General features: G+C 42.7%; 1 protein-coding gene across 6 annotated transcripts in view; it reads right to left on the reverse strand.

Moving 5' to 3' along the window:
- NR3C2 (nuclear receptor subfamily 3 group C member 2) overlaps positions 1-26,870 on the reverse strand; it is a 545,520-nt gene that overhangs the window by 153,246 nt on the left and 365,404 nt on the right. For all 6 annotated transcript variants that reach the window (XM_033940500.1, XM_033940480.1, XM_033940464.1 and 3 more), the window contains one exon: positions 17,554-17,670. In XM_033940500.1, the coding sequence (XP_033796391.1) occupies positions 17,554-17,670 (117 nt within the window). The remainder of the gene's footprint in view (positions 1-17,553; positions 17,671-26,870) is intronic.

Below are 26,870 nucleotides of genomic sequence, written 5' to 3' on the forward strand. Positions count from 1 at the left end.
CAAATTTAGCCTTACAGAAAATCATTCTAGCAGCTGTGTTCTGAATCAATTGCAATAACATAGAACTAGCTGGATCTTTACATTTTCAAGTTTATAATCCCTATCAAGAGCTGTTTAATGTTGCCTCCTCCTTGTAACTAATTTCACAAGGCCAATCACTTAAATTACATTTCCCAGGCAACAAAAGTTTGGTTTGCTTGACTGCTCATGGCATCTACCTACAAACTAGGCAAAAGGACAAGAGCCGTTCTATGAAAATGTTCTTTATTTATTAGTTGTGCTTTCTAAAGAACTTTGCCCAGAGATATAAAATACTTTTAACTGAGTGCAGTAGTTTTTTGTTCTTAATGAACTATATGTGAAAAACTTAAGGTTCTGTAAGTTCAAAGCTTCTGAAGCAAATGCAGGGGACACACCCAGCATCTGTGATATACTGTGAGACCAGGTATATATTCTGTGGATTTTCAGTCATCCATATTTAAAACATGTTCACTTGCAACCAACTACGATAACTTTTATGAATTGCAGGGTTGGGGGGAGAGAACCTGCAGAGAATTTTTTTTTTTCTCCCTGTGAGTTACATGAAGGACCAGGAAACAAATTTTCTAGCAGAACATTTATAAACACTTTCATACAACAAATGAGAGGATATGCTTTACATTTTTTGAAATTGTATTAAATAGAATGGCAAGCTTGGTATTCCCTAGAAGTTAATAGCAGTCATCAATATGCAAAGCTTTTACTTCATTTGGTAATAAAGGGCCCTTTTACTACAGCTCAGTGTGCACTAACAGAATTAGGGTACGTTAAATGCTAAGAACCCCCAAATCTTCCCACAAACCCCGAAATCCACCTCCCCCATGCGCCTCTACATTGAAGAGCAGCAGGAGGAATGTCCACAGGTTAAAACAAATCGGAAATAGACTGGAACCTAGGCACCTACGGCTGCGTTAGAGAGACCAAGTTCTTGGATGTTGTAGGCAATTGCTTCCTGGAACAACAAAATACTAGAGGAAATGCAATTCTGGACTTAATTCTAAATGGCCTGCGAGGACTGGCACAACATGTAGAAGTAGAAGGGACGCTGGGAAACAGCGATCACAATATGATCAGCTTCGATCTGGATGCAGGGGAGAAACATTAGTCCAAACCATAGCAACGGCACTGAACTTCCTAAAAGGGAATTATGAAGGGATGAGAGATGGTAGGGAAGAAGATTAAGAAGAGGATAAGCACTGTAAAAACGCTAGAGCAAGCTTGGTCTCTTTTTAAGGACACAGTCACCGAGGCGCAAAATCTAGATATACTACGTATCAACAAGGGATCAAAGAGGAAAAAGAACAAAGAACCAGCATGGCTCACTGTAGAGGTGAAGAAAGCAATCAGAGACAAGAAAACTCTGTTTAAGGAATGGAAAAGGTCAAAAACAGGCAAAAACTGGAACAAGCACAAACAACATCAATGCCGGTGCTATAAGGCGGTAAAAGGGACCACAAGAGACTATGAGGAAAAAATAGCCAAGGAGGCGAAGAACTTCAAGCTGTTTTTTCGATATATTAAGGGGAAATGAACCGCGAAGGAAGCGGTGGGACCATTGGATGACCATGGAATAAAGGGAGCACTAAAGGAGGACAAAGCAATCGCCGACAAACTGAACACATTTTTTGCGTCTGTATTTACCGAAGAAGATTTACACAGCATACTGGAACCCATCAGGCTATATGCTGGAAACAAAGACAGAAAGCTGACAGGATTGACGGTCAGTCTAGAGGAGGTGTGTAGGCAGATTGATAGGCTTAAAAGTGATAAATCCCCGGGGCTGGATGGCACCCATCTGAGGGTCATCAAGGAACTGAAAGGGACCATAGCTGAACTGCTTCAACTAATAGCCAATCTGTTGATTAAATCGAGAAAGATTCTGGAAGACTGGAAGGTGGCAAATGTTACGCCGATCTTCAAGAAAGGTTCAAGGGGAAATCCAGGAAACTACAGACCAGTGAGTCTGACCTCGGTACCAGGAAAGATGGTAAGAGTTGCTGATAAAGGACCACATCATTGATCACCTTGATGGGCACGGGCTGATGAGGACCAGTCAGCATGGTTTTAGCAAAGGCAGATCGTGTTTGATGAACTTGCTGCACTTCTTTGAGGGAGTAAAGAGACAGATAGATAAGGGCGACCCGGTCGACATTGTATATCTGAATTTTCAGAAGGCGTTTGACAAGGTTCCGCATGAACAACCAGGCTTGCACTAGTCTGCGATTTCTTTGAGCTGTTCCTAAGTTTGCTCCTTACCATTACTCTCATCGCTTCGTATTCCTTTCTTGAAGTTAAAAGTTGTTGCTGTGGTTTTCTTCCCCTTCGATATTCCTACTTCAACTTTGAACTTGATCATATTCTGATCGCTGTTTCCCAACAGCTCCACTACTTCCACTTCTTTTGCAGGTCCTCTTAGCCCATTGAGGATTAGATCCAAAGTGGGATTCCCTTTCGTCGGTTCTTTGACAAGCTGCTCCATGAAGCAGTCCTGTATGGCCTCCAGGAATCCGGTCTCCCTAGCGCATTTTGAGTTTCCAAGACTCCAGTCTATCCTGGGATAGTTGAAGTCTCCCATAACAATCGTGTTACCGCTTTTGCATTCTCGCTTCATCTCGGCTTTCATTTCTTCATCGTTTGCTTCGGTTTGCCAGGTGGACGATAGCACAGGCCCATCTTTATCTCGGGCCCATTCCTTCCTGGTATTTTAACTCATAGTGATTCCAATTTCTTGTTCGTCGCTGCTGTGTCCACTCTGGTCGAGTGTATTTTATCCTTTATGTATAGGGCTATTCCTCCTCCTTTCTGACCTGACCTGTCTTCGCGATAGAGTTTGTACCCCGGCAGTGCTATGTCCAATTTGTTTTCTTCATTCCACCATGTTTCAGAGACCCCAATGATGTCTAGGTTCTCTTTTTTGGCCATGACTTCTAGTTCTCCCATTTTGTTCCTTAGGCTCCTTGCATTAGTATACATGCAATTTAAGTCCTGGTATTTTTTTTGCCTTCATTTTCTTTTCCTGTGCTACGATCTTCCTATCATCCTCTTCTTGATCTGTCAACTCTTGTTTTTTTGCTCATTGTGTCTTCCCAGCATTTTTCCCACTCAGTATCCTCTCGGGATACCTTCTTCCGAATCGTCAACACTTGGTCGACTGTCAGCTTTCCCCTTCTTCTTAATTTAAAGCCTGTTCTATTCCTCTCCTGACGTTGTTTGCTAGAAGTCTAATTCCCACCGCGCTCAGGTGCAGTCCATTTCTCCTGAAGAGCTTGCTCTTGCCCCAAAACATTGTTCAGTTCCTCACGAAGTGGAACCCCTCTTCCTCACACCATCTCCTCATCCATGCATTTATTGACTGTAGTTCCGTCTGCCTCTTCACATCTGCCCTTGGTACTGGTAGGATCTCTGAAAACGCTATCTTCTGAGTCCTCATCTTCAACTTCCTTCCCAGAATCTTGAACTGTTCGATCAGTGCATTTCTACTGTAGTCTCTCCTGCTGACATCATTTGTCCCGATGTGGATCATCACTGTAGTCTCTTCCGTCTCTGCTTCTTCTAGGATCTTTTCAATTTTGTTGATGATGTCTTTTGCTCTTGCTCCTGGGAGGCAGGTCACTAGTCGATCCTCTCTCCCTCCTGCTATGTGGCTATCTACTTGCCTTAGGATTGAGTCTCCCACTAGGATCACAGACTTTTCCTTCTTCAGTTTTCACTCCAGTCGCAGGTCTATGTCCTCAGTGTGCCTCGCTGCTTCTTCTTCTAGGCATCGGCAAGACCTTGCCTCCCCTTCCTGTGGGATTCCTCTGTGGGTTTCTTCTTCCTTGGAGTCAGCTTCCTATTGTTCTCCATTCTATGTGGATGTATCTTCGTCTTTCCTCTGATGATCGTGTTCTTCCACCTTCCTCCTGTAGGCCTCCTCAATGAACTCCTCGAGCCCCCTGACTTGTTCATCAATATGTCTCTCTCTCATGAAGTCTTCAGCTGTCCTGATTGGGTCTTCTGCGATGTAAAGTCCTTCCAGTTCCTGTATCCTGTCCTTCAGTTGCCTAACTTCCTTCAAGCTTTTCAGCTCCTGACACCGACCGCATACCGGGGGGAGATAGTCATACATATGACAGACTGTGCAGAACACTGGAAAGCTCATCTTCTGGATTCCCTTTGCTTCCTTCTCTCTCTCTCTCTGCTGCTGGTGTTCTCTCTCTCTCTCTCTGTCTTCTGTTGGTGTTCTCTCTTTGTCTGCTGCTGGTGTTCTCTCTCTCTGTCCGCTGCTCGTGCAATGACTCGCCCCTTCTGAAGGCCCTTTCGCAAAGGCGCACTCGCTAAGGCAAGCACCTTTGACGCTCACCTTCGAAGTGCGCCGAATGGCTGAGCGCCTTTGGCTCCTCCGCTTTTAAGGGGGAGCTCCGGATCAGTGCCTGGCTGATGTCAGAGGGGTGGGTGGAGCTATCTCTCGCTGCCGCCCCTCACTCTAGCCTGCCCTGCTTCTCTGTTCCTCTCCTCTTTCACCTCCCGATTCTTGTCTCCTCTTCGCCTGCCTCCCTGCCCTGCTCAATGAGCTCCGATGTTAACTCGTTGGCTCCTCCCCTTTTAAGGGGGAGCTCCAGATCAGTGCCTGTCTGACGTAAGAGGGGTGGGCGAAGCTATCTCTCATCCCTGCCCCTCACTCTAGCCTGCCCTGCTTCTCTGTTCCTCTCCTCTTTCACCTCCCGATTCTTGTCTCTTCTTCGCCTGCCTCCCGACTTTTCTCATGCCTGCCTGCCCTGCTCACTGGGCCCAAAAATCTCGTCCTATATTCAAGTATATACGGTACATTCATACCTATATCCACACATGCAAAAGGATACCTTCCATCATATTCATTCTTGACATGACTCTTATTTCTCTATAATGATCTATGCCAAGTACTGTGCATTCAAAACAAACTTTTCTTTAAATAAACTATCCTCCATCCAAACATCTCTTTATGCATATTATTTTGTTACACCCACTGCCTCTGAGAAGTGGACTCAGAAATTCTCAAGACCATCTAAATTTGAACATTAATTAAATCATGAGCATGCAATTGGAAAGACAAGTACTTCTGGAATCTAGGCAGCTAATTATACTAGGAGGTAATCCTGTGTCTTTCTTTAACTAGAATGATTCATAGCTAAAATTTAAAAAATAAAATAAGGCAACATACAGTAGCACCTAAATAAACACCACTTTTCAAAGATATCACTGTGGTATGGATATAGGGGAGCCCCAGAAGATGTGGAATTATGAAACTGAAAGAACCCCATGAAAGATTATAAATATTTCCCCATCATTTTTAAAAGTGTTTTGCCTTTCGTACTTTCAGGTTGTTTTGATGCCATGGGGGATGGGAGAAAGCCTGAGTAAGCAAAGCAGCGTAAGTAGGCTCCATGCTCTGACATCAGGCAGGTGAAAGCGTAGGGTTTACCAGACATCCGGAAAAACCCAAAAATATACTCTTTTTAGAGAGCTGTCCGGGAATCCGGATGGATTTTCCAAAACCCAGCAGTGTGTCTGGGATTTGGAAGGCCCTGACCTTGACGCCACGTCTGGAGGGCCTCCAAACATGTGCAGATACATCGTGATGATGTCACATGCATATGCGCATGCATGTAACATTATCACGTTGCATTTGCATATACTCGTAGGCCCTCCAGACATGGCCGGGACTTGGAGAAGAGACAAGGTTTGTTTGGGGGTGGGGCTGGGGTGGAACAGGGAAGGCTGAGGCAACTTGTCTTTTTTTTTTTCTTCAACAAATCTGGTAACTCTATGAAAAGAGAAAATCAAAGAAGAATATGGTAAGCTCTGTAGGTTCACTGTGCATGAGTTTATGACTATCTTAGGTGTTATGCTTGATTCTGGCCTCACAATGAAATTGCAAATGTACAAGTATGTTTTGCATAAATGCATTTGTTACATCGATTGAAAAAAATGCTTGCACCATATGATTTTCGTACTGTAGTTCAGGCTATGGTTCTGTCGAGACTTGATTATTGTAGTGCCCTGTACCTTGGAATAACAAAAGCAAGGAGTAGGGCATTGCAGGTTATATAAAACGCAGCGGCAAGACTGATTATGGGACTGTCTAACTATGATCACATTTTTCCATATCTACAGCAATTGCATTGGCTACCAGTCGCCTTCAGAATGCAATATAAAACAGTAATGATTTGCCATAATAATCTATAATTAATTCTTGTATGGAAACATTCCAGAATTGTTTAAAACTAACATGTTCAGTTATACACTAAACAGATCATTACGTTCTGAAAATCTAGCTTTACTGAAGACAAATGTGAACCCAAGGCTTGTTGAGACTGGTAAAATGACTCTCTGCTGCGCAGGAGTTAAAATACGGAACACTCATGTGGGCCAAATACAAAATTGTCGTGAAAAGGGCACGTTAAGGAAACTACTCAAGATGCAACTATTTGTAGATGCCTTTTTCTAGTCAATAATTGCCCTCCCTGGCAAAGCTGATGAACTGTTCAGGACCTTTTTTAACATGGTTTTAGTTTGTAGATATGATTTTTGATTTATGTCTATGTTATGATGATTTTGTTTTAAATTATGTATGTAATTCTATAAACTGTTTAGTTTTAAACGGTATAGAAATTTTTTAAATAAATAAATTAGCATTGCTGCCCAGCAGTTGGAAAAGGAGGAGTTTAGACACTTTCTCTGAAGCTAGGGAAAATATAATGGGGTGATCAGGGAGGATAAGACCATAGCCGAAAGACTGAATGAATTCTTTGCTTCGGTCTTTACAGAAAAAGATATAACCTACTAAACCCACTTGTCTACTACCTCAGTAGCCCTTATAGCTGCAGGTGTCACCTATATTGCAGTACAATAGGTTTTGGTGGGCTCAAACTTTCCACCATAAATGTAGTGGTTAAAGTGGCTTATGGGCCTGGATTCACCTCTCTATGGCTCACTAGGAGTGTGTGGTGCAGTGGTTAAAGCTACAGCCTCAGCACCCTGGAGTTGTGGGTTCAAACCCACACTGCTCCTTGTGACCCTGGGCAAGTCACTTAATCCCGTCACGACTCCAGGGATTTTAAATGTTTCATCCTTGATCATGTGCCACCGATACCAAGAGGGGGAGACAGGAGATTGATACTACAGAAGAAAGAGCAGGAATGGATTTTTCGTTTACACACGGAAGATCCAGCTGGATTAAATCTAAAGATCGAGTGGCACCTATTTTTTTAAGGATCCCCTTTAAAGATTTCCTCTGGGATAATTTGAACAGTTCATTTACATTTAACTTAGCAATTTGGCTTCCGTGCTGTCTAGCGCCGGCAATGTTGAATTCGGCAACTCTATGAGAGTAAGATTTCTAACTTGCTAGTCAGCTGTGAGTGAGTCAACGTGCTCAACCTAGTGACGTCAGTTGTTATTTAAGCATCAGCAGCTTCACCTGGGGTGGTCTCTGCCATAGTAAGTGTGTGAGTTAGAACGCTGCAATAAGTCACAAAATCATTGAAATGCTTTTCTGCATCAAGATATGTTCTCTGCCATTTTTCTATTTCTGATTTTTGCAGATACCGGTCCGGAGCCCTGATGCAGCTTGTGGGTGAAACGGCAGCTAGCTTGATGCCGGCAAGGACTGGCGGGGATGCAGTGACATTCTAACAACATTAAAAACTACCCTACCTGCAGCTTAGTAGCTTTATTTTCAAAGTTCTAAAAATTTTCAGTTCGAGTGATTTAGCAGGTAGGAGAGGGACAAAGAGCCGGTGAAGAATTATTCCCTTTCCAGTGCGGTTGAAACAATCATCAACGCACGGGGATTTGAGGCTCTCCCCTTTATACAAATTAAAGTATAAGTTACCATAATATCATTGATGCAAGAAATGTTCAATGGATTTGTGTCCTTGATAAGAATTTGAAACGAATTTGAGAAAAGTATTGGACTTAGAATTTGATCATCTTCTTTCTCATTCCTATACTTGGGTTTTTGGTGATACAAGTCACTTAATCCCCCCATTGCCCCAGGTACATTAGATAGATTGTGAACCCTCCGGGACAGACAGGGAGAAATGCTTGAGTACCTGAATAAATTAATGTAAACCGTTCTGAGCTCCCTTGGGAGAACGGTATAGAAAACTGAATAAATAAATAAATAACCAGGCTACTTAAGACACCTGTGTGATGCTCTACTAGGCTTTCCCATACCAGATGCTGCTATTCTAGAGATAGTTATATATTGTTTCATTCAGATTTTGGGGGGGCTGGGAAGGGGTTAGTGACCATTGAGGGAGTGTGAAGGAGTTATAACTTAACCCCTCCAGAGGCCTTCTGGTCAGTGTGGGTACCTTTTAGGCACTTAATATGCTTTTAAAACAGGTCTAACTCAGAACGTCAAAGTTCTGTCCAGGACATCTTGGGAGAGGTTTATTACCGCAAGGCATCCAAGTCTAAGCCCGTCCAGAAATTGCTTCCAACACACACCCTTTTTTGAACACACAATAGCTAAGATGCCTCACAAGACATTCAGAAATATGTTTTTAAAAAATTGGCACTTGGACATTTTGGCGAGAAAAACGTCCAAGTGCCGATTTATGCGATTTTTTGGACATCTTAGAGTTTTGAAAATGCCCCTATTAGTGATGACACAGGCTCTCTGCATTGAGGAAATGCACCTTAACAAGGGCTTGTAACTTTTCACAATAGTTGAAGCTTCCAGATTCTTATCTAAAACTATTAAAATATCATATAATAACTACATACTGGTCTCTTTCTTAAACATAAAAAGCAATTTGAATCTAGTTGATCCTACTGATTTACAACTGTTATGTTCCTTATTGTCTCTTGATTTTTCTTCCTTGTCACTATCAGACCAGATGGCCTCCTGGGATGCCATCTTAAGCTCTGCTTTTGATAAAGCAATCCCCCTCCATACCGCATCTGGCAACCCTTGATATCAGGGCCATGTCTTCTGAAAAGATAATTGTATCAAGCCAAAAGAACATAAAGGAAAACTGGATTCCTGGCTGACCTACTTTTCTACAAGTAATTGCATAAGTACTTCTGAACCAAGATTAGACATCTTAGGTGTGCCTACTATACTAATGTTATCAATAAGAATGCTAATCGCCCTAAGCAATTATTTTCCAGTGTCTCAACTTTCTTCTATTGGTCTCCATAATTACATCCTTCTCAACATTCCAGCCTCAGCATTTGCTTCATATTTTCCTTCAGGGTCACTTCTTTGCGGTTATCTTTTCACATATTATCTACTCCCTTTACTTCATGCCCTCCATCCCAGACTCCTCCTTCTAACTCATATACTCTTGATTGATTTACTCAGTGGTCCAACATCCTTAATTTTACTCTAGAATTTGATTTCATCCTCTCGATAGACAACTTGTTCCCTTGATTCTATTCTTTTTACCTGGCCAAAGATCCCAACTCATGGTCTGGTCCCACTACTTCTCTCAATTACCGATAATAGCTTAATCTCTAGATTTGTTTCTCCTGTTTGGGAGTCTGCTTTCATCTACACTATTTTAAAGAAACCCAGCCTTGACACTTCCCATGTTGTCAAGTATAGGCCCATCTCCAATCTGCCTTTTATTAGCAAGCTTACTTAAAGAACTGTTTGGGACCAATTGCTTCAACATGTTGAATCATCTCAAGTCTGACATCCACATCAATCAGGCTTCAAGCTAGGTCACAGCCAGTGCTGGGTAGTAACTAGTTACAATAACACCAGTCACTGTAATTAGTTATATTTTTAGGTAACTATTAATGTAACTATACTTCCCCCCTCCCCATTCGTGATTTCCACACTCGCGGTTTCACAAATTCGCTATTTTTTTGGGGGGTGGAGGGGAACCCATATTTTATCACTTTCCCGCCTCCCTCCCGCCTTTCCCCTGGCATCCCAGCCTTACCTGGTGGTCTAACAGGCTTTCGGAGCAGGAGCAATCTTCCTACGCTCCTGCCCCATGTAGATCGCCAATAGGAAATGGCTGCCGTGAGCTCCCGTCGTAGTCTCGAGAGACTACGGGAACTCACGGCAGTCATTTCCTATTGATGATCTGCACGGGGCAGGAGCATAGGAAGATCGCCCCTGCCCCGAAAGCCTGCTAGACCACCAGGTAAGGCTGGGATGCCGGGGAAAGGCGGGAGGGAGGCGGGGGTGGATCAGAGCCAGATGAGAAGATATTCGCGGTTTTTCTCCATTTGTGGTCCGGCTCTGCCCCTATCCCCCAAAAATACCGAGGAAGAAGTGTAGTTACTTTCTGATAAGATTGACTAAATTAAGTAACTAGTTACTTTATTTTAGCAAATACTAACAAAATTTACGAGTTACTAAAATTGTGTTACTGTTTACATAGCATGCAGAATAATTAACTATAAATTTCCATTTGTGCTATTTCATTAAGCCCCCAATTCAACTCGTTTCTCTTTCCTCGCCACAGTGCATTACAATAATTACTCATGTACAAACTAGATGTGGCGACATCCAGCCAAACGGGCTCTACTGAACTGAAAGATGTTATGGTACAATCTTTACGTTTAAGGGATAATATAGAAGAGTGACTTTTCCATGTCTTTGCTATGTTGGGTAAGAGCTTTCCAGGCTTGTTGCCAAAGGCATAAACATTAAATTTCTGATAAAAATGCTATTTTTCATACATTCATGGAATAAAGAGTTAAGTACAAATTTGTTGGATATAAAGATCTCTTTATTCTTTGAATTGGGCCTTGTGCTTTAGCACCTCAGCTTAGGTATTTGGGCTGAGATGGCCCATGTACCTAAGGCCCCGCCCATAAGAGGGGTTTAGGCACCTGGACAAATCAGGCCCTAGATTTCTGTGGGTTGGGGAAGAGAGGAGTGGGCCTGCCTCATTTGGACGGAGGCGGGCCTGCCAGCTGGCCGGTGCAAGGATCCGGCTGGCCAACTTGCTAGGTGAGCCCTGGGAGTTTTTTCCAGGGAGGGGGTAGGGGGTTTCATGGGAGGGGGGTCCGGGGAGGGGGTTTGGGGCATTTCGTTGGGGGAGATTGGGGATGGGGGTGGTTCATGGGGGGGTCCGTCAGGAGGGATTGGGCACCCTCCTGCCGGCGATTTTCGGGAAAGGGTGGGCAGTCATTGAGCAGGAAGGGTTGGGCACCCTCCTGCCATGATCATGAGGGATGGGGGGCCTACCGGCAGGAGGGGTTGGGCACCCTCCTGCTTGTGATCGTCAGGGGCTGGTGGGGGGTCTTTCAGCAGGAGGGATTGGGCATCCCTCCTGCCTCGTTCGTTTAGGGGGGAGGATACTGGCGGCCGCAGCCACTATATTAATCGTGGCAGGGAGATCCCTTGCTGCGATTAAGTACAGCATATTGCTGACCTACATTGTAAGCGTCTCCCACTCTACTAGGGAGATGCGAAGGGCCACCTAGATTTGCCTAAGGCTACCGCCTAGCCTTAGACAAGCTTAGGCGGGCTTGTGGGCCTTCTTAGGCTCTCGGAGGCGCCTTCAATATAGGCAGCCTGCCTGGGAAGCATTTTTTAAAAAAAACATGCGTCCCGATTGGCTGATTAGACAGCTGTAGGATGCCTACAGTTTACAGAATCTGGGCCTTAGAGATCATATCAGATAAAAAAACAAGAATCACGTGTATTAAGGCCATTAACTATGATCAATATATATTTGATATCCTTTAGAAGTAAATGCAAGATTAAATATCTTCTCTGCCCTGATTTTGCCAATAATTTGATTTCACATTGTAAATTTTTGCAGCAGAGAACTGCGACACCTCCCCCCTCTCATATCTACCATTAGAAGACAAATAATAAACTGACCTTTCCAATTATGCTGCAATTTTTGATGTTCACTATCAGATAATCTGGTCTCTTGAACTAACTAAGCTAAACTAAACTAAACCTTAAGTTTATATACCGCATCATCTCCATGGACGTGGAGCTCGGCACGGTTTACAAGAACTTAAAATATAGGAAGAGAAGGAAAAAAAAGGTTTACATGAACTTATATATAGAAGAGAAGAGTAAGGGGGGATAGAATTACATTTTAGTGAAAAGCCAGGTTTTCAGTTGCTTGCGGAATAATTGGAGGGAGCCCAGGTTCCGCAACGGGGTAGTAAGGTCGTTCCAAAGACCTGTGATTTTGAAGAGAAGGGATTTTCCCAGTTTGCCTGCATAGTGAATACCGTGTAAAGAGGGGAAGAAGGATAATTTATATCTTTGGGCGGGTCTGGTAGAGTCAGGACTCGAGGAGTTATAAGATAGTGGGATTAAGGGAGGAAGGATGCCGTGAATGATCTTAAAAGCCAGGCAGGAGCATTTGAAATGGATTCTGAAAATCACTGGGAGCCAGTGAAGTTTGGCTAGGAGTGGGGAGACATGGTCAGACTTGCGTTTTGCAAAGATCAACTTGGCTGCAGTATTCTAGATTAGCTGGAGTCTTTGAAGACTTTTTTTTTGATAGGCTTAAGTAGATGGCATTGCAGTAGTCTAGTTTGGAGAGGATGATGGATTGGACAAGGATGGCGAAATGTTGTTGGCGAAAATAGGATCTTACTTTCCTCAGCATGTGGAGGCTGAAAAAGCATGATTTAGCCAAGGAGTTGAGGTGATCATTGAGGGAGAGAGAAGAATCGATAATGATGCCAAGAACCTTGCTTGAGAACACACTATATTAGCTTTTTGTCTATTTTATGGCAGTTAAGATTTTGCCTCTTTTTCATTGGTGATGCTTTACCTCCCACATTCCAGGAAACCAAGAAGGATGACTTTATGTCATCACAAAGAAGAAAAATAATACGCAAGAGTATCTGTCAAACAACGCCCAGAGAGACCAGCCTCCCTAAGGGCCAACATGTGACCGATATAGGTCAATTCTAGCAGGAACATACAATTTAAGGATCAAGACTATCAAAATATCATATTGACAACAAGCTGTCATCAAGAACACACATACCAGGACCGCGATCATCCAGCAGAATACCACGAACACTTTTTATAATTTTCTCACACACTCCCCAAATACTTCCACTCTAATTCCCTTAATCTCAACTGCTTCTTGTATTTGGACTTCTAATTTCATAATACATTCACACCCCCACCCTCATCCCCTTCAGATTCCCAAACCTAATATAATTCCACAATTCGTACTCTCCCATCACACCACGTGCGACAGAAGGAGCCATGATTTATGCTACGGAGCATACACCTCAACATTTAGCATAATATCTGTTCTTAATCCCAAGAAACATAATTATTCCAAGTAATTACAATTTTATAAACAAAGAAATGGAACATTTGAACCTTGATAACATAAGAACATAAGAATTGCCACTGCTGGGTCAGACTTTGATTGGAAGGAGACTGTTCAAAAATGTCTAAGATGCAGTCTAACATCATCATACTATGAACACATTATTGAGAAAAAAATGTGGGGTTTTTTTTTTTTAATTCTTTATTGATTTTCAAACTACAAATGCACCATAAATGAATCACATATATGTACATTGCATAATAAGCGCAGCAAACTTTTAAATATTATTGCAACAAAGAAATTTCCCCCTCCCTCCCAGCTAATGTACAAATAAATCAAACCTTAATGAAACCATTCATAAAATCATAAAATTCCCTTCCCTTCCCCACCCCCACAGTATGTGTATGTTTACTTGCTTATAAAATAAATTAAATTATTCCTCTTTACAGTATTTAGTCAATGGCTCCCACACCTCTATAAAATTCTTCAATCTTCCCTGTTGTATAGTCATACAACACTCCATTTTATATGTATAACACAGGGATTTCCACTAAAATGTGTAGTTCAACCTATCCCACTTTTTCCAATTTCTTTTAAGCAGATTGCCTCATATCATAAAGGATCTGCCCGTGGGGTATAAACCTCAACCCTGTGGAGTAATCTTATTAACTGCATCCTAAGCTGTTCTCACCATTGTAAAGGACTGCCAAGATTCATTTAAAGAAACTTTTAAAATGGCTGGATACATCAATGTGAATCTGATGTTCTTTTCTATCAAGGAGACACGATGGATGAAACTGTCTTAGTTTTTCTTGTAGTGTAAGAGAATGGTCATTGAAAAATACATATTGGAGCACCTTCATAAATTAGAAAATCTCTTTTCTTGCGGTATCCAAGAAAGATCTCTACTTTATTAATATAGTTGTGAATTTTAATTATATCTACCCTCGGTGAGCAACACCCTTCAGGATGCAGTCTATACGATGTTCATGTTCCAGGCAAAATGGCCTCACACTTTCTGAAAGTGCAAACTCTTGAGACAACCATTTTTCCAGCAAGGTAGGTAGCAAAGTTTCTTGGAGGCCCAAGAGTTGCAAATTATCTCTGCTTGATCCATTTTCTAGCTCTTTGAGTTTAGCAGCCTGCAATGTCAGTTGTTTCTTAATTTCTGACAAAGCTTCCGTTGCCCCTGTCATACGGTCATAGAGTTTGGATGCTTGCTGCTCCAAGGCAGTGGTTCTATTAACAGTATTCAAAAGAGTTTCCACTGCTGTTAACTGTGTAGAAAGCAAATCTAGCCTTGGGGAAAGAGCAGTGCTAGCTGCAGTTGTCAAATGATCCAACTGGTCTGAGAATACTGAAACTGCGGTAGTCTGCGGCTCCGCCATCTTGTTGCTGCTGTGTGGCTTGTCTTTTTCCTTTCTGGATGATTTACTGGACATTTCTCCTCCAATTTTAACAACAAACTTGTCCATGTAAGCGTTAAGACTTTCCAGTAGATGAATCTCCCTCAAACCTGCTCATTTTCTTGGGATAATTTAGTGTCTGAGGTATGGGGCCCTGGAGCATTCAGGAAGACATCCTGCTCTCTCAATATATTACATGGTCCCATCTGAAGGGTAATTTTATAATCTAAAAATTTGACAAAAAAATTCTAACACTAATTTATAAAGACTACTTCAGCAAAGATATAACCTGTATTGGAAAAATAAAATAACCAGAACCAAACTCTTTCACTATATAGATAAATAGAAAAGAAAGAATGGCGAGCTGAGACCATCAATACATGCATCTGAATGCAGATTCCTGACACAATGTTCAACAAAACATGGTATTATAATCGGATTCAGAAGCAGTTTTCCAGCAGCCGTAAAAGTATCGTGTTTTTTTAGACCATATAGCTATGTCATCATCAGCATCTGGAATTGCCAGTGTGGAGTTTCTGAATACACTGTGAACATCATCCGTCAAACTGACCTCAGCATAGATAAATAATGTGTTCCATTTTTAACACCTGCAGATTTTGTGTACAGAACCACTATAAATTTGTGGGGTTTTTTTTTTCCTATTTATAGAAAAGTGCTAGAAATGACAATAAAAATTATAGTGTGGATGTTTAGAACATCACAGCGATTTTTGCAAGGATTCAATGACTGGCATTATGGAACTTATGCTATGACAGCAGTGGCATAGCGAGGGTGAGAGGCGCCCGGGATGGTGGTGCCCCTCCTCCGCCCTTGTCTCCACCCCCCCACTCCTTCTCTGATCCTGTCTGCTGTATATGAGCCCCCTCTTCAGCTCAATTTGCGTAAAAGTTCTTTACCGTCTGCGCATGATATGGTCACTTGCTAAATTACTGGATCAGGCTTCCCTCAACACTCTCATTCATTCTTTAGTCATTTCCTGTTTAGACTATGGCAATGCCCTTTATAAGGGGATCACCAAGAAAGAGATTAGACATCTGCAAATAATCCAAAATATGGATGTCAATTATTTTCAACGCTAAAAAATTACTCCCCTTTTGATCAGAGCACACTGGCTTCCGATCGAACACCGCATTTCCTACAAAATCATGTTGTTGACGTTTAAAACTAGACAAACAGGGCTTCCAGAATTTATTAATAGACTTCTTATACCCTACTCCATTAACCGTACTCTACGATCGTCCAATCAAAACTTACTTGCAATCCCATCCTTAAGTCATGTCAACTTCATGAGAAATAACATCTTCGCAGTGACCGCCCCATCGCTCTGGAACTCAGCTCCAAATTACTTACGTGAAATTACTACCTTAAATAACTTTAAGTCTAGCTTAAAAACTATTCTTTTCAAAGATACATTTGCAATATAACTGTCCTTTTAAGGATGTTTTAAACTCTTCATTATCCAGTATCCTGAATTGGGTTTTAATTTTTTGTTTCCCCACCCTCTCGTTTTTTTCCTATTTTTGTTCTTTCCTATCATTGATTGTAGTTCTTCCCTCTACTCATGTGCCAGTTTGTTTTGCTCTGGTTAGTCACGTCAGTCATGAAAGTTTGTCTCTTGATGTTTCTTTGACGTAATGTATCTGATGTTTATTTGTTCCCTGCTCCTTATAATTTTTATTGTGTAAAGCCGCTTTTGATTACAGAAAAGGTGGGATAACAAATTTTAATATACTTGAAACTTGCTCATGGCGGTCGACAACGTGCTCCTCGCGACCCCGTCGGCTCTCCCTCGCGACACCCAGAAGTGATATTAGCGGGAGAGCTGACAGGGTCGTGAGGAGCATGTTGTTGACCACCACAAACAACAACTTCAACTAGAGGTAGGGGTCGGGAAGGGGGGGCATGAATGTGGTGAGGGGAACACTGGGAAGAAGCGGGTGAGGCAGTGAGAAGGTGGGGTGCCGGCGCCCCCACCAATACGGCGCCAGGGGCATACTGCCCCCCCTTACTATGCTACGTTAAGATCATCGCATACAATCACACCCCAGTCTCACTCTTCTTTCATGCATAAAAGTTCTTCACCCCCACTAGACTGTACCATTCCCTTGAGTTTTTGCAGCTCAAATGCATAACGTTGCACATCTTAGCATTAAATCTTAGCTGCCAAATTTTGAAACATTCCTCAAGCTTCGCTAGGTCCTTCCTCATGTTATTTACAACACCAGGGGTGTCTATTCTATTGCAGATTTTGATATCATCCATAAAGAGACAAATTTTACCAGTCAGCCCTTCAGCAAAATCGCTTACAAAGTACAACATACTTTACATATGAATAATGTGTTATAAAATTACCCCCTTAGCATTTGCACTATGATGCTACTGAATAAATTCAGATTAAGGGGCCCCTTGACTAAAGTACTTTTAAGTAGTTACCACAGGAGTGGCAAAACCATTACTAAATTGGCATAACAGTGTGTGCTAATTCATGCATCCACTGCATGCTGCGTCAGGGATGGGAAGTGAGCCGGTTGTGGATTGAGAATGGGCACAGACTGCACACTATAATTGGTGCATAGTATTCACACAGACTGTCACTTGTGCAGTTAGTGCCTCCCCAAGTGCCTCTGAACTGTGACTAGTCTTAACATGTGATAAAGAACTCTATAGTGTAGTAACTGCAGAGAACATGTTGGTGATGCCCCCAAGAGTTACCGTATGTCAATATTTGCTGTGGAAGAGTAGCAAAATGCAAAAGCTTATTGCACTTTAGTAAAACGGCCCCCAAGTGCATTGCTTTATTCTTAGCTCAAAGGTTTTTTTTTTAATAGTATCTTTACCTCCCAAATTCATTCCAGCCTGCAGACATTTCTGCAATCGGCATGCTGGGCAATTCTTTCTTCGAATTTTGTCAATGATGCAGTCATTCCTTCCTGCACACAGATAATTGTGCTGCCCTGAATGAACCAAAAATAAAAAGAAATCATGCTTTTGTTACATATTTATATGACAATGGTTTTCTCTTATCTTCAATGTTTAAGACTTGTTATACCTTTTCTCCAATTCTTTAATTCATGATGGCACCACAGTGCTTGCTATCCATACAGCAATAAATCAATCCTGAACCTTGTTACAGTCATACTTTAAAAACCCTAATATTAAAATATAACTTCTAGGCAAATTATTATCTACTTTAATAATAATAATTATGGAGGGGAGGGGATGCTGCGGCTGCTGCACAGGGAAGTGGAGGGGGAGGAGGGAAATGCATGCTGCTGCACAGGGAAGTGGGGGGGGGGAAATGCTGCTGCACAGGGAAATGGAGGGGGAGGGAATGCTGCTGTGGCTACTGCACAGGGAAGTGGGGGAAGAAATGCTGCTGCTGCACAGGGGCAGGGAGAGAGACAGATAGAAAGAAAGACAGACAGTGGGAGAGAGGGAGACAGAAAGAAAGGAATAAAGACACAGGGGCAGGGAGAAGACTGACAGACAAAGGGGGCCAGGGAGAGAGACAGACAGAATGAAAGATAGCGGGAGGGAGAGAGACAGAAAGAAAGAAAGAAAGACAGACAAACATATATTCTAGCACCCGTTAATGTAACAGGCTTAAAGACTAGTTATTATTATACTAAAGAAAAGGTCTGCAATTGGAATCTTGTAAATCTATAAGACAACAATGTAAAACAGACTCCTCATACTTTAGAATGGACTAGTAAGATACTTCTAAGCAGATGGAGAACTACGGTATATTAAGAGATAAAGAACTTGTTACACTGAATAGTGCTTCCAGGACTGTACAATTAGGAAAGTTCACTCCTCTGTACATTTTATTTTATTTGTTTTTAAATATTTATATACCACTTAAAGCCTAAGGGGCTCATAATCAAAAGTTTAAAACGTCCAAAAAACAGCTTAAGTCGGCACTTGGATGTCTTAATAGCATGGACGTTCAAGTGCCGATAATCAAAACCAACTTTCTGGACGTGCAGAAGCACTTCTAACCTGCTGTGCGTCCAGAGAGCATAGGGGTGTGTTGGGAGGTGTGTTATGGGTGGGAATCAGGTGGGCTTCAGTCTGGACGTACTCCAGCCAAAATCAAAACTTTCCTAGAGGGAAATCAGACACCGGCGGTTAGACTTATTTGAGTTGCATTTAAGTTCCATAAAGGTGCCCAAACTGACAAGCAGACCACTGGAGGATTTAAGGCATGGTGCCCCCTTACTCCCCCAATGGTCATGATCCTCTCTCACCACCCAAAGAGTGAACCCACCCCCGAAAAAACTCTGTAAGCTTCCCATCAGCTGATTACGGCAGAGGAATCCCCATCAGCTGAGCTGTTTTGTGGATTCCTAGTGGCTCAGCTGATGGGGATTCCCCCTGCCAGAATCAGCTGCACACACCTCTCCCTGACATCTCCGTCATACCTCTATCCCCCACATCCTCCCTCACATCCAGACATCCCCCTGATATCCCGTACCTCTCTGACATCTCCACCCCCCACATTCCTGGGCCTCCTCCCACATCCCTGGAACCCCCTATACCTTTGGAAGAGCAAACGGTAGGAGGGAAGCTCATGCCCTCCTGCCTACAGGGCCGTGTGCTGCAATGATGAGGCTTCCCCCTCTCAATGCATCTTGGGATACATTGGGAGGGGCCAAAGGCCCTTATTGGATCAAAATGGTGATTTTGAGCCAATCAGGGCCTTCAGCCCCTCCCACTGCATCCAGAGACCACAAAACAGAGGACCCTCACCCCATCTTCAAACCTCTAAATTTTCTAAAAAGCTATTAAAAAAAAATAGATCTTGCATTTATTCTGAAAGCCACTAAGATCTTTACAGGTCCTGATTTTACCTGGTAACTAGTTCTATAGATATAGGCCTAGATTCACTAACCTGCATGATCCTATCTGATCCATGGGCGATCCAAGACAGGTCGACTGATTCACAAATGGGGGTGATCGGAGGCACGCCCCTCACCGATGACACAGATCACTGGAGAGCGATCCCGACGCATGCGCAGACCATCTACTTTGCCTGTAGATGGTCTGCGCATGCGTTTGCTGTCTGTGCTTTTTTATTCATACACTGAAAGATTGGAGAGGATGGAGCTCTTCTCCCTGGAAAAGCGGAGACTCAGAGGAGACATGATAGAAACCTACAAGATCATGAAGGGCATAGAGAAAGTAGAGAGAGATAGATTCTTCAAATTTTCAAAACATAAAAGAACAAGAGGGCATTCGGAAAAATTGGAAGGGGATAGATTCAAAACAAATGCTAGGAAGTTTTTCTTTACTCAGCGGGTGGTGGATACCTGGAATGCGCTTCCAGAGGACGTAATAGGGCAGAGTACGGTACTGGGGTTTAAGAAAGGTTTGGACAATTTCCTGTTGGAAAAGGGGATAGAGGGGTATAGATAGAGGATTACTGCACAGGTCCTGGACCTGTTGGGCCGCCGCGTGAGCGGACTGCTGGGCGCGATGGACCTCGGGTCTGACCCGGCAGAGGCATTGCTTATGTTCTTATGTACTTTTTTGACTTGCGAACCCGTGGTTTTAACCTGCGGATTTAAAGAAGGGCACTGCAGGGAAGGGCGGCAAGCAGGAGCAGAGAGCTTTTTTCTGGCAGAGCAGGAGAATCGTGGCAGAGAGCAGAGAGGGTGTAGAGAGCTTTTTGAGCAGGAGCAGAGAGCTTTACTGTCGGCAGAGCAGGATCGTGGCAGAGAGCAGAGAGCTTTTTACTGTCGGCAGAGAGCAGGGAGGGAGCAGAGAGCTTTAAATGAGAGCAGGGCAGAGAGAAGGGCTGGTGGAAGTTGGCTGGGATTTCAGGGCGACATGGAGCAGGAGAGCTGGCAGGAACGTGTGCGACTGGTCCTCAGCAGTTGCTTGTTTTGGGATTGACCAGCCCAGTCGGTGTTCCTCATTTTTTTAGTGAATCGCTGCCTGCCTACATTTGCATGCCGTTCCCCCTCATTTGCATGCGTGGATCTAATCGGGAGGAAGGTTAATGAATTGGATCGAGTCGCAAAATGATCGCAAAGTGGTCAGGACATGATCGGTGTCCTTAGTGAATCTAGCCCATAGTCCCATATAAGAGAAGGCTGCTTTTGAAATTCATTTAACAATATACCTCCTATCTTTTCCAAGTCACCCAGGTCAGGGGAACATATACATCTTTCTTACTATGGCGGAGCTACAACCTTAGCACCCTGAGGTTGTGGGTTCAAATCCTGTGCTGCTCCTTGTTACCCTAGGCATGTCACTTAATCCTCCACTGCCTCAGATACATTAGATAGACTGTGAGCCCACCGGGACAGATAGAGAAAATGCTTGAAGTACCTGTATGTAAACCGCTTTGATAGTGGTTGTAAAATTACAAAAAGGCAGTATACAAATCCCTATCCTAAAAATCACTTCTCATATTGTGAAGGGGAAAAAAAAAACTTCTCTCCAATATGAATGAAGTCTTCAAAATCCTGAGTGGAGTAGAACGGATACAAGTGGATCGATTTTTCACTCCGTCAAAAATTACAAAGACAAGGGGACACTCGATGAAGTTACAGGGAAATACTTTTAAAACCAATAGGAGGAAATTTTTTTTCACTCAGAGAATAGTTAAGCTGTGAAACGCATTGCCAGAGGATGTGGTAAGAGCGGCTAACGTAGCTGGTTTTAAGAAAGGTTTGGACAAGTTCCTGGAGGAAAAGTCTATAGTCTGTTATTGAGAAAGACATGGGGGAAGCCACTGCTTGCCCTTTATTGGTAGCATGGAATATTGCTACTCCTTGGGTTTGGGCCAGGTACTAGTGGCCTGGGTTGGCCACCATGAGAATGGGCTACTGGGCTTGATGGACCTTTGGTCTGACCCAGTAAGGCTATTATTATGTTCTTAACTGCTTTTGTATGTCTCTTTAAGGAAGAAAAGCCTCAGATCCCTGTATGCCGCCAGTTAAGTACTTGCAGGCAATACTAGATAGGGAAAATACCTCATCAGCTTAAAAACCTGCTCACTGCTTATTCACAGTCAACTCATACAAATCTTGCTTCATAAATCATTGTTTTCTATGTTGTACATCCAGTGACTTAAATAAAGTGTATGGCAAGATACACGTTAGAAACAATAACTTATTTTTAAAGTGTCAAGTGCTGACAGTAAGAGCGCTCATAATGTGAAGTGGTTTTTACGATCTCCAACATTTGAATGATATAATTTTTTTTGTTCTGTTTGCTCCTCAAGGTGGATTTGGATCTGTCAGCCCTGATGCAGCCTATGGCTAAACGTTGGCTAGTCTGAGTCGGTGGTGGACTGGAGGGAAGGACAAGAGAGAGAAAAATAAAAGAGACGCTTTAAAGATAAGTTATTGTTTCTAACACGCATCTTGCCATACACTTTTTTTAATTCACTGATTTTGAACCATGTACATCTGGTGAGCCTCATCTTATAACAGTCAGAATTAAATGACCTGGTCAAGAACTTAGGTTTGTCAAAAGTAAAAGCAGAATTATTGGGTTCAAGACTGCAGGGATGGTGTTTGCTCTCGTCAGGTACCCAAATTTTTGTCTTTTCAAGCCTCCAAGATGATTTAACAAATTTCTTTTCACATATTGAAAACTTCTGTTATCTGCACTGACATTGAAGAGTTTTTCATAGCTTTGGGTTGTATGCATGACCCACAGGAGTGGCATGTTTTTATAGATTTGATGGTGTTAAGCCTCAAGGCTGTTTTGTTACACAATGGCAATGTCTACCCATTGATACCTATTTGCTATGCTGCACACATGAAAGAAACATATGAAAATATAGAACTGCTGTCAAAGCATATCTAGTACACAAAATACAACTGGAACATCTACGGCAAGGGTGCCCACACTTTTTTGACTCACAAGCTACTTTTAAAATGACCAAGTCAAAATGATCTACCAACAATAAAATTTTTAAAAAACACAACGCACACTGTACGCATAGAATTGTTAATTATCATTCCTATTCCGGGGTTTTTTCAAAGAGGTCAAAGCAGATGACTCTATGCACTGTCACCTCAGTAACAACCATACAAAAATAGACAAATACCCACCCCCTCCCTTTTTACTAAACCACAATAGCATTTTTTAGCGCAGGGAGCTGCGCTGAATGCCCAGCGCTGCTCTCGACGCTCATAGGCTCCCTGCGCTAAAAACCACTATTGTGGTTTAGTAAAAGGGGACCATATTGTAAAATATAGACAGCAGATATAAATTCAGACACATTTTGATCACTAAATTTAAAATAAAATCATTTTTCCTACCTTGTCTGGTGATTTCATGAGTCTCTGGTTGCACTTTCTTCTTCTGACTGTGCATCCAATCTTTCTTTCTGCCTGTATGCTTCCTCTCCTCCACACCTCATTCCCTCCCCCAACTTTTTCTTCCTCTCTCCCTGACCTTTCTTTCTTTCTTCATACCCCCTTTCTTTTTTTCTGTTTCTCTTCTTTCCTTCTGTTTCCCTGCCTGCCCCCTTTCTTTCTTTCTCCCTGCCCTTCCCCAAGCCACTGCCACTGCTGCTGCCATCGGGGAACAGGACCCAAACATCACCAATGGATAACAGGCCCCAAAGCCGATGACGCCCCATGCTCTCTCTGCTTCGGGCCGATCAATCTTCCTCTCCCCAACGTCAATTCTGCCGTCGGAGAGGAAGTTCCGCCCAGCCAGGCAGCGATTGGCTGGCCCGAACTTTCTCTCCGACGGCAGAATTGACATTTGGGAGAGGAAGATTGATTGGCCCGATAGATCGCCAAGGCAAAGGGAGTCCTGGATGATCGACTCACTTTGCCTTGGTGAGCTACCGGTCGATTGCGATCGACCTATTGGGCACCCCTGATCTACGGTGATCTTAAAATAGTAGCTCTGCTACTTGGACTGCAGCTTGGATATAACAAGTACTGTTTTATTTATGAATGGGAGAGCCGTGCCAAGTAGTTGCATTGCATTCAAAAAAACTGGTCACTCCGTAAGAATTTGGTTCCAGGATAGAAAAATGTGGTACATGAACCACTTGACCCTACAAAGATATTTTAGCCTCTTCTTCACATAGAACTTGGACTGATGAAAAATTTCGTAAAAGCAATGAACAAGGAAAGCAGAGTCTTTCTTTATCTAAGACAGATGTTTCCAAGAATAACTGACACCAAGAATAAGGAAGGCATTTTTGTCAGTCCACAGATCAGACACATCATCAATGATGAGATTTGAAGATCTGTCAGTCGAGCCAGAGAAAATAACCTGGAAAGCATTCAAGGGTGTTGTTGAGAATTTTCTTGGCAGTTACAGAGCACCAAACTATACTCAACTGGTTGACAAACTTCTTAGACCATACAAAACCATGAAGTGCAACATGTCACTGAAGATGCACTTTCTACATTCACACTTGGACTTCTTCCCCGCAAATCTTGGTGCTTGTACGTGGTGTGCGTGTTGGAGCGGCGCCGTCTTGAAGGGGGAGTTCAGAGGTCCTGCACATGCGTCAGAAGGATGGCGGCCGGCTTGAATCAGAAGCCGGGAGGCGCTGGTGAACGGAAAAGGCACCGGCCGAAGAGGGAGGAGAGCCGCAAGGAGAGCCGCAACGGGACCCCGGGGATAGGAAGCCACCATGCTACAAGGGCTGCAGCACCCACAGGCAGGTACCCATAGTAAACCTCGGTTGTGGAACGAATTGTTTCAGTTTACATTGTGGTCTATGGGGACATGTGCTTTGATATACGAGTACTTTGAATTACGAGCATGCTTCTGGAACGAATTATGCTCGTAAACCAAGGTACCACTGTAATTGTTGCACGAGGCTCTGCCAAACAAAGAACCTCTTGCAAAATATATATACAGATATGCAGGACTGCATGCCAACGTCTCTCTGCGACTGGCAGGAGCAGTGATTTTAGAAAGCTGCAAGCAAGAAAAACACAACAACATACCACTATATTCCACACGTGTGTGTGAACATCTTTCTACTATCATTACTCTCTCCAAGAGGGAGGTATACCTGATGGATCTAACCAGAAGAAAGATCCACTGGAAAATTTCACTTTATTCCTTGAAACAACTCAGGATGATATTTCTGAACGAGCTACCCTCTTGGTGACCTTTGCCTCGGAGAATTGTAAAAAGTATTGTTTTGAAAAATTATTTCTTGAAAAAAGATTTCCTGCTTTGTGGGCAGAAATTACAAATGTTTCCAGACATGTGTAGAGCTACCCAATATAGGCAGAAACAATTTCTTCAATATAAATCTCGAGTATTATCATTGGGAGCAACTTATTTCTTAAAATTTCCTGCCAAATGTATGGTTACTTATTTAAATAATTCATGCCTTTTTCGAACCCGACCAGTTGGAAAGATTCCTATTAGATAGAGAGACGGATGTTCAAACAAAAACTCAAAATAAGATATTTACAGGCATTTTCTTTTTGGTTAAATATGTTTAAGAATGCTCTCTTTTTTCTCCCTTGATGTGGACTCATATTGCTTTAGAATACTGTATGCATTATAAACTGTTCTACTCAAATAAAAAAATAAATCATTACTCTCGTTCTTCACACACAAGTGGATTTTGCAGCACAAGTTTCCCTTGGATCATTCCCTGACAGCTTTTACACCTGCCCCTACAAGGTGGCACTTCTTCACGCCTCAGGGCGGGTACAAATGTCAACACCCAGATTTGTTTTCTCATCAATGTGGGGTTCCCCTTGTAAGATGCTGAGTCCATTTTGATATGGCAGACCAGCCCTTACTAAATCCACTTCTGGCAGAATAAAAATGGTTAGCATTCACATGTAAATAGCTCCCTGTCTAAAATGGCATTTATGTGTGCATGCCAATCTACAAATGTTGTTATTTATACTAAGTATATTTCTAAAATAAGGGCCGATGTGTCTAAAGCAGTTACAGGCTGTACTCCATTGGTCTGTGCCTTGTGTGTATACACTGTAATGAAGTACTACAATAGATTTTTCATGTTTACACAAAACGCAGATTGCGGGCTTATGTAGGTCACATCTGACACTACAAAATAAAATCTACTGTAGGTTTCAAGAATATTGTTTGCTCTATAAAATAGTTATCTTAAATCCACATCTTAAGATGTTCTACACTATTAAGGCTACTGGTGAGAGGATACATAGAATGATATTAGGACATAATTTGAAGGACACTAATATAATGGAACCACTGCAGTTGCTCAATCTCTTCAATAAGATATTATATTAGAACTTTCCCCACTAAAAGAAATTATTAAAGATGCACACATGGATAGCAGATTCTACCAAATCCTTATTGATTGGTGCTATTGCTAATAAGTTTTCAACTGGTGCTAATGCACATTGTGTCTAAATTATTAAAGTTTATTAGCATAAATATTTACTTAGGGCTCCTTTTACTAAGCTGCGATAGCGTTTTTAGCGCGCGCTGCAGATTTGCGTGCGCTAACCCCCGCACTACGCGGAAAAACTAATGCCAGCTCAATGGAGGCATTAGCATCAAGCACACGCTAAAACTGCTAGCGCAGCTTGGTAAAAGGAGCCCTAAGTAAATATTTATGCTAATAAACAATTAATGCCTAAAAATACCAAAAAAGATTTTTTTTTAACGCTTAGAATGAACCAACATTTACCGTATTTTTCGGACCATAAGATGCACCCACCTGTAAAGGAGAAAAAACCAAGAAAAAAAAAATTTGGTTCAGAATTTTTTTCTTCTTGGTTTTTTCTCCTCTACATATAGGTGCATCTGGTGCTGGGAAGCCCGCAGCCCGAAGTCGTCCACAGCCTGAAGCCACCCGCAGCCGCCTACAGCCAATCACAGAGCGGCGTGACCAAGCAGGAAACGCAAAGGGCGTGCTCCTGCCCTGTGCGTCGCTCTTCTAAGACAAAGGGCTCCTTTTATCAAGTCGCGCTAGCGGTTTAATGCGCGTAATAATGGGCATTACACTGCTGGCCGTGTTAGCCGCTACCGCCTCCTCTTGAGCAGGCAGTAGTTTTTAGGCCAATGCGGGGGTTAGCGCGTGATGAAAAGTCACGCGCATTAACCTCGCTAGTGCGGCTTGATAAAATGAGCCCAAAGGCAGCCGTCCAGGAGACCGCACTGGACCACCGCCACTAAAAAAGGTACGGGGGGAGGGGGCGCGTATACACTG

The sequence above is a fragment of the Geotrypetes seraphini genome, chromosome 1 (assembly GCF_902459505.1).
Source record: "Geotrypetes seraphini chromosome 1, aGeoSer1.1, whole genome shotgun sequence".
Lineage (NCBI taxonomy): Eukaryota > Metazoa > Chordata > Amphibia > Gymnophiona > Dermophiidae > Geotrypetes > Geotrypetes seraphini.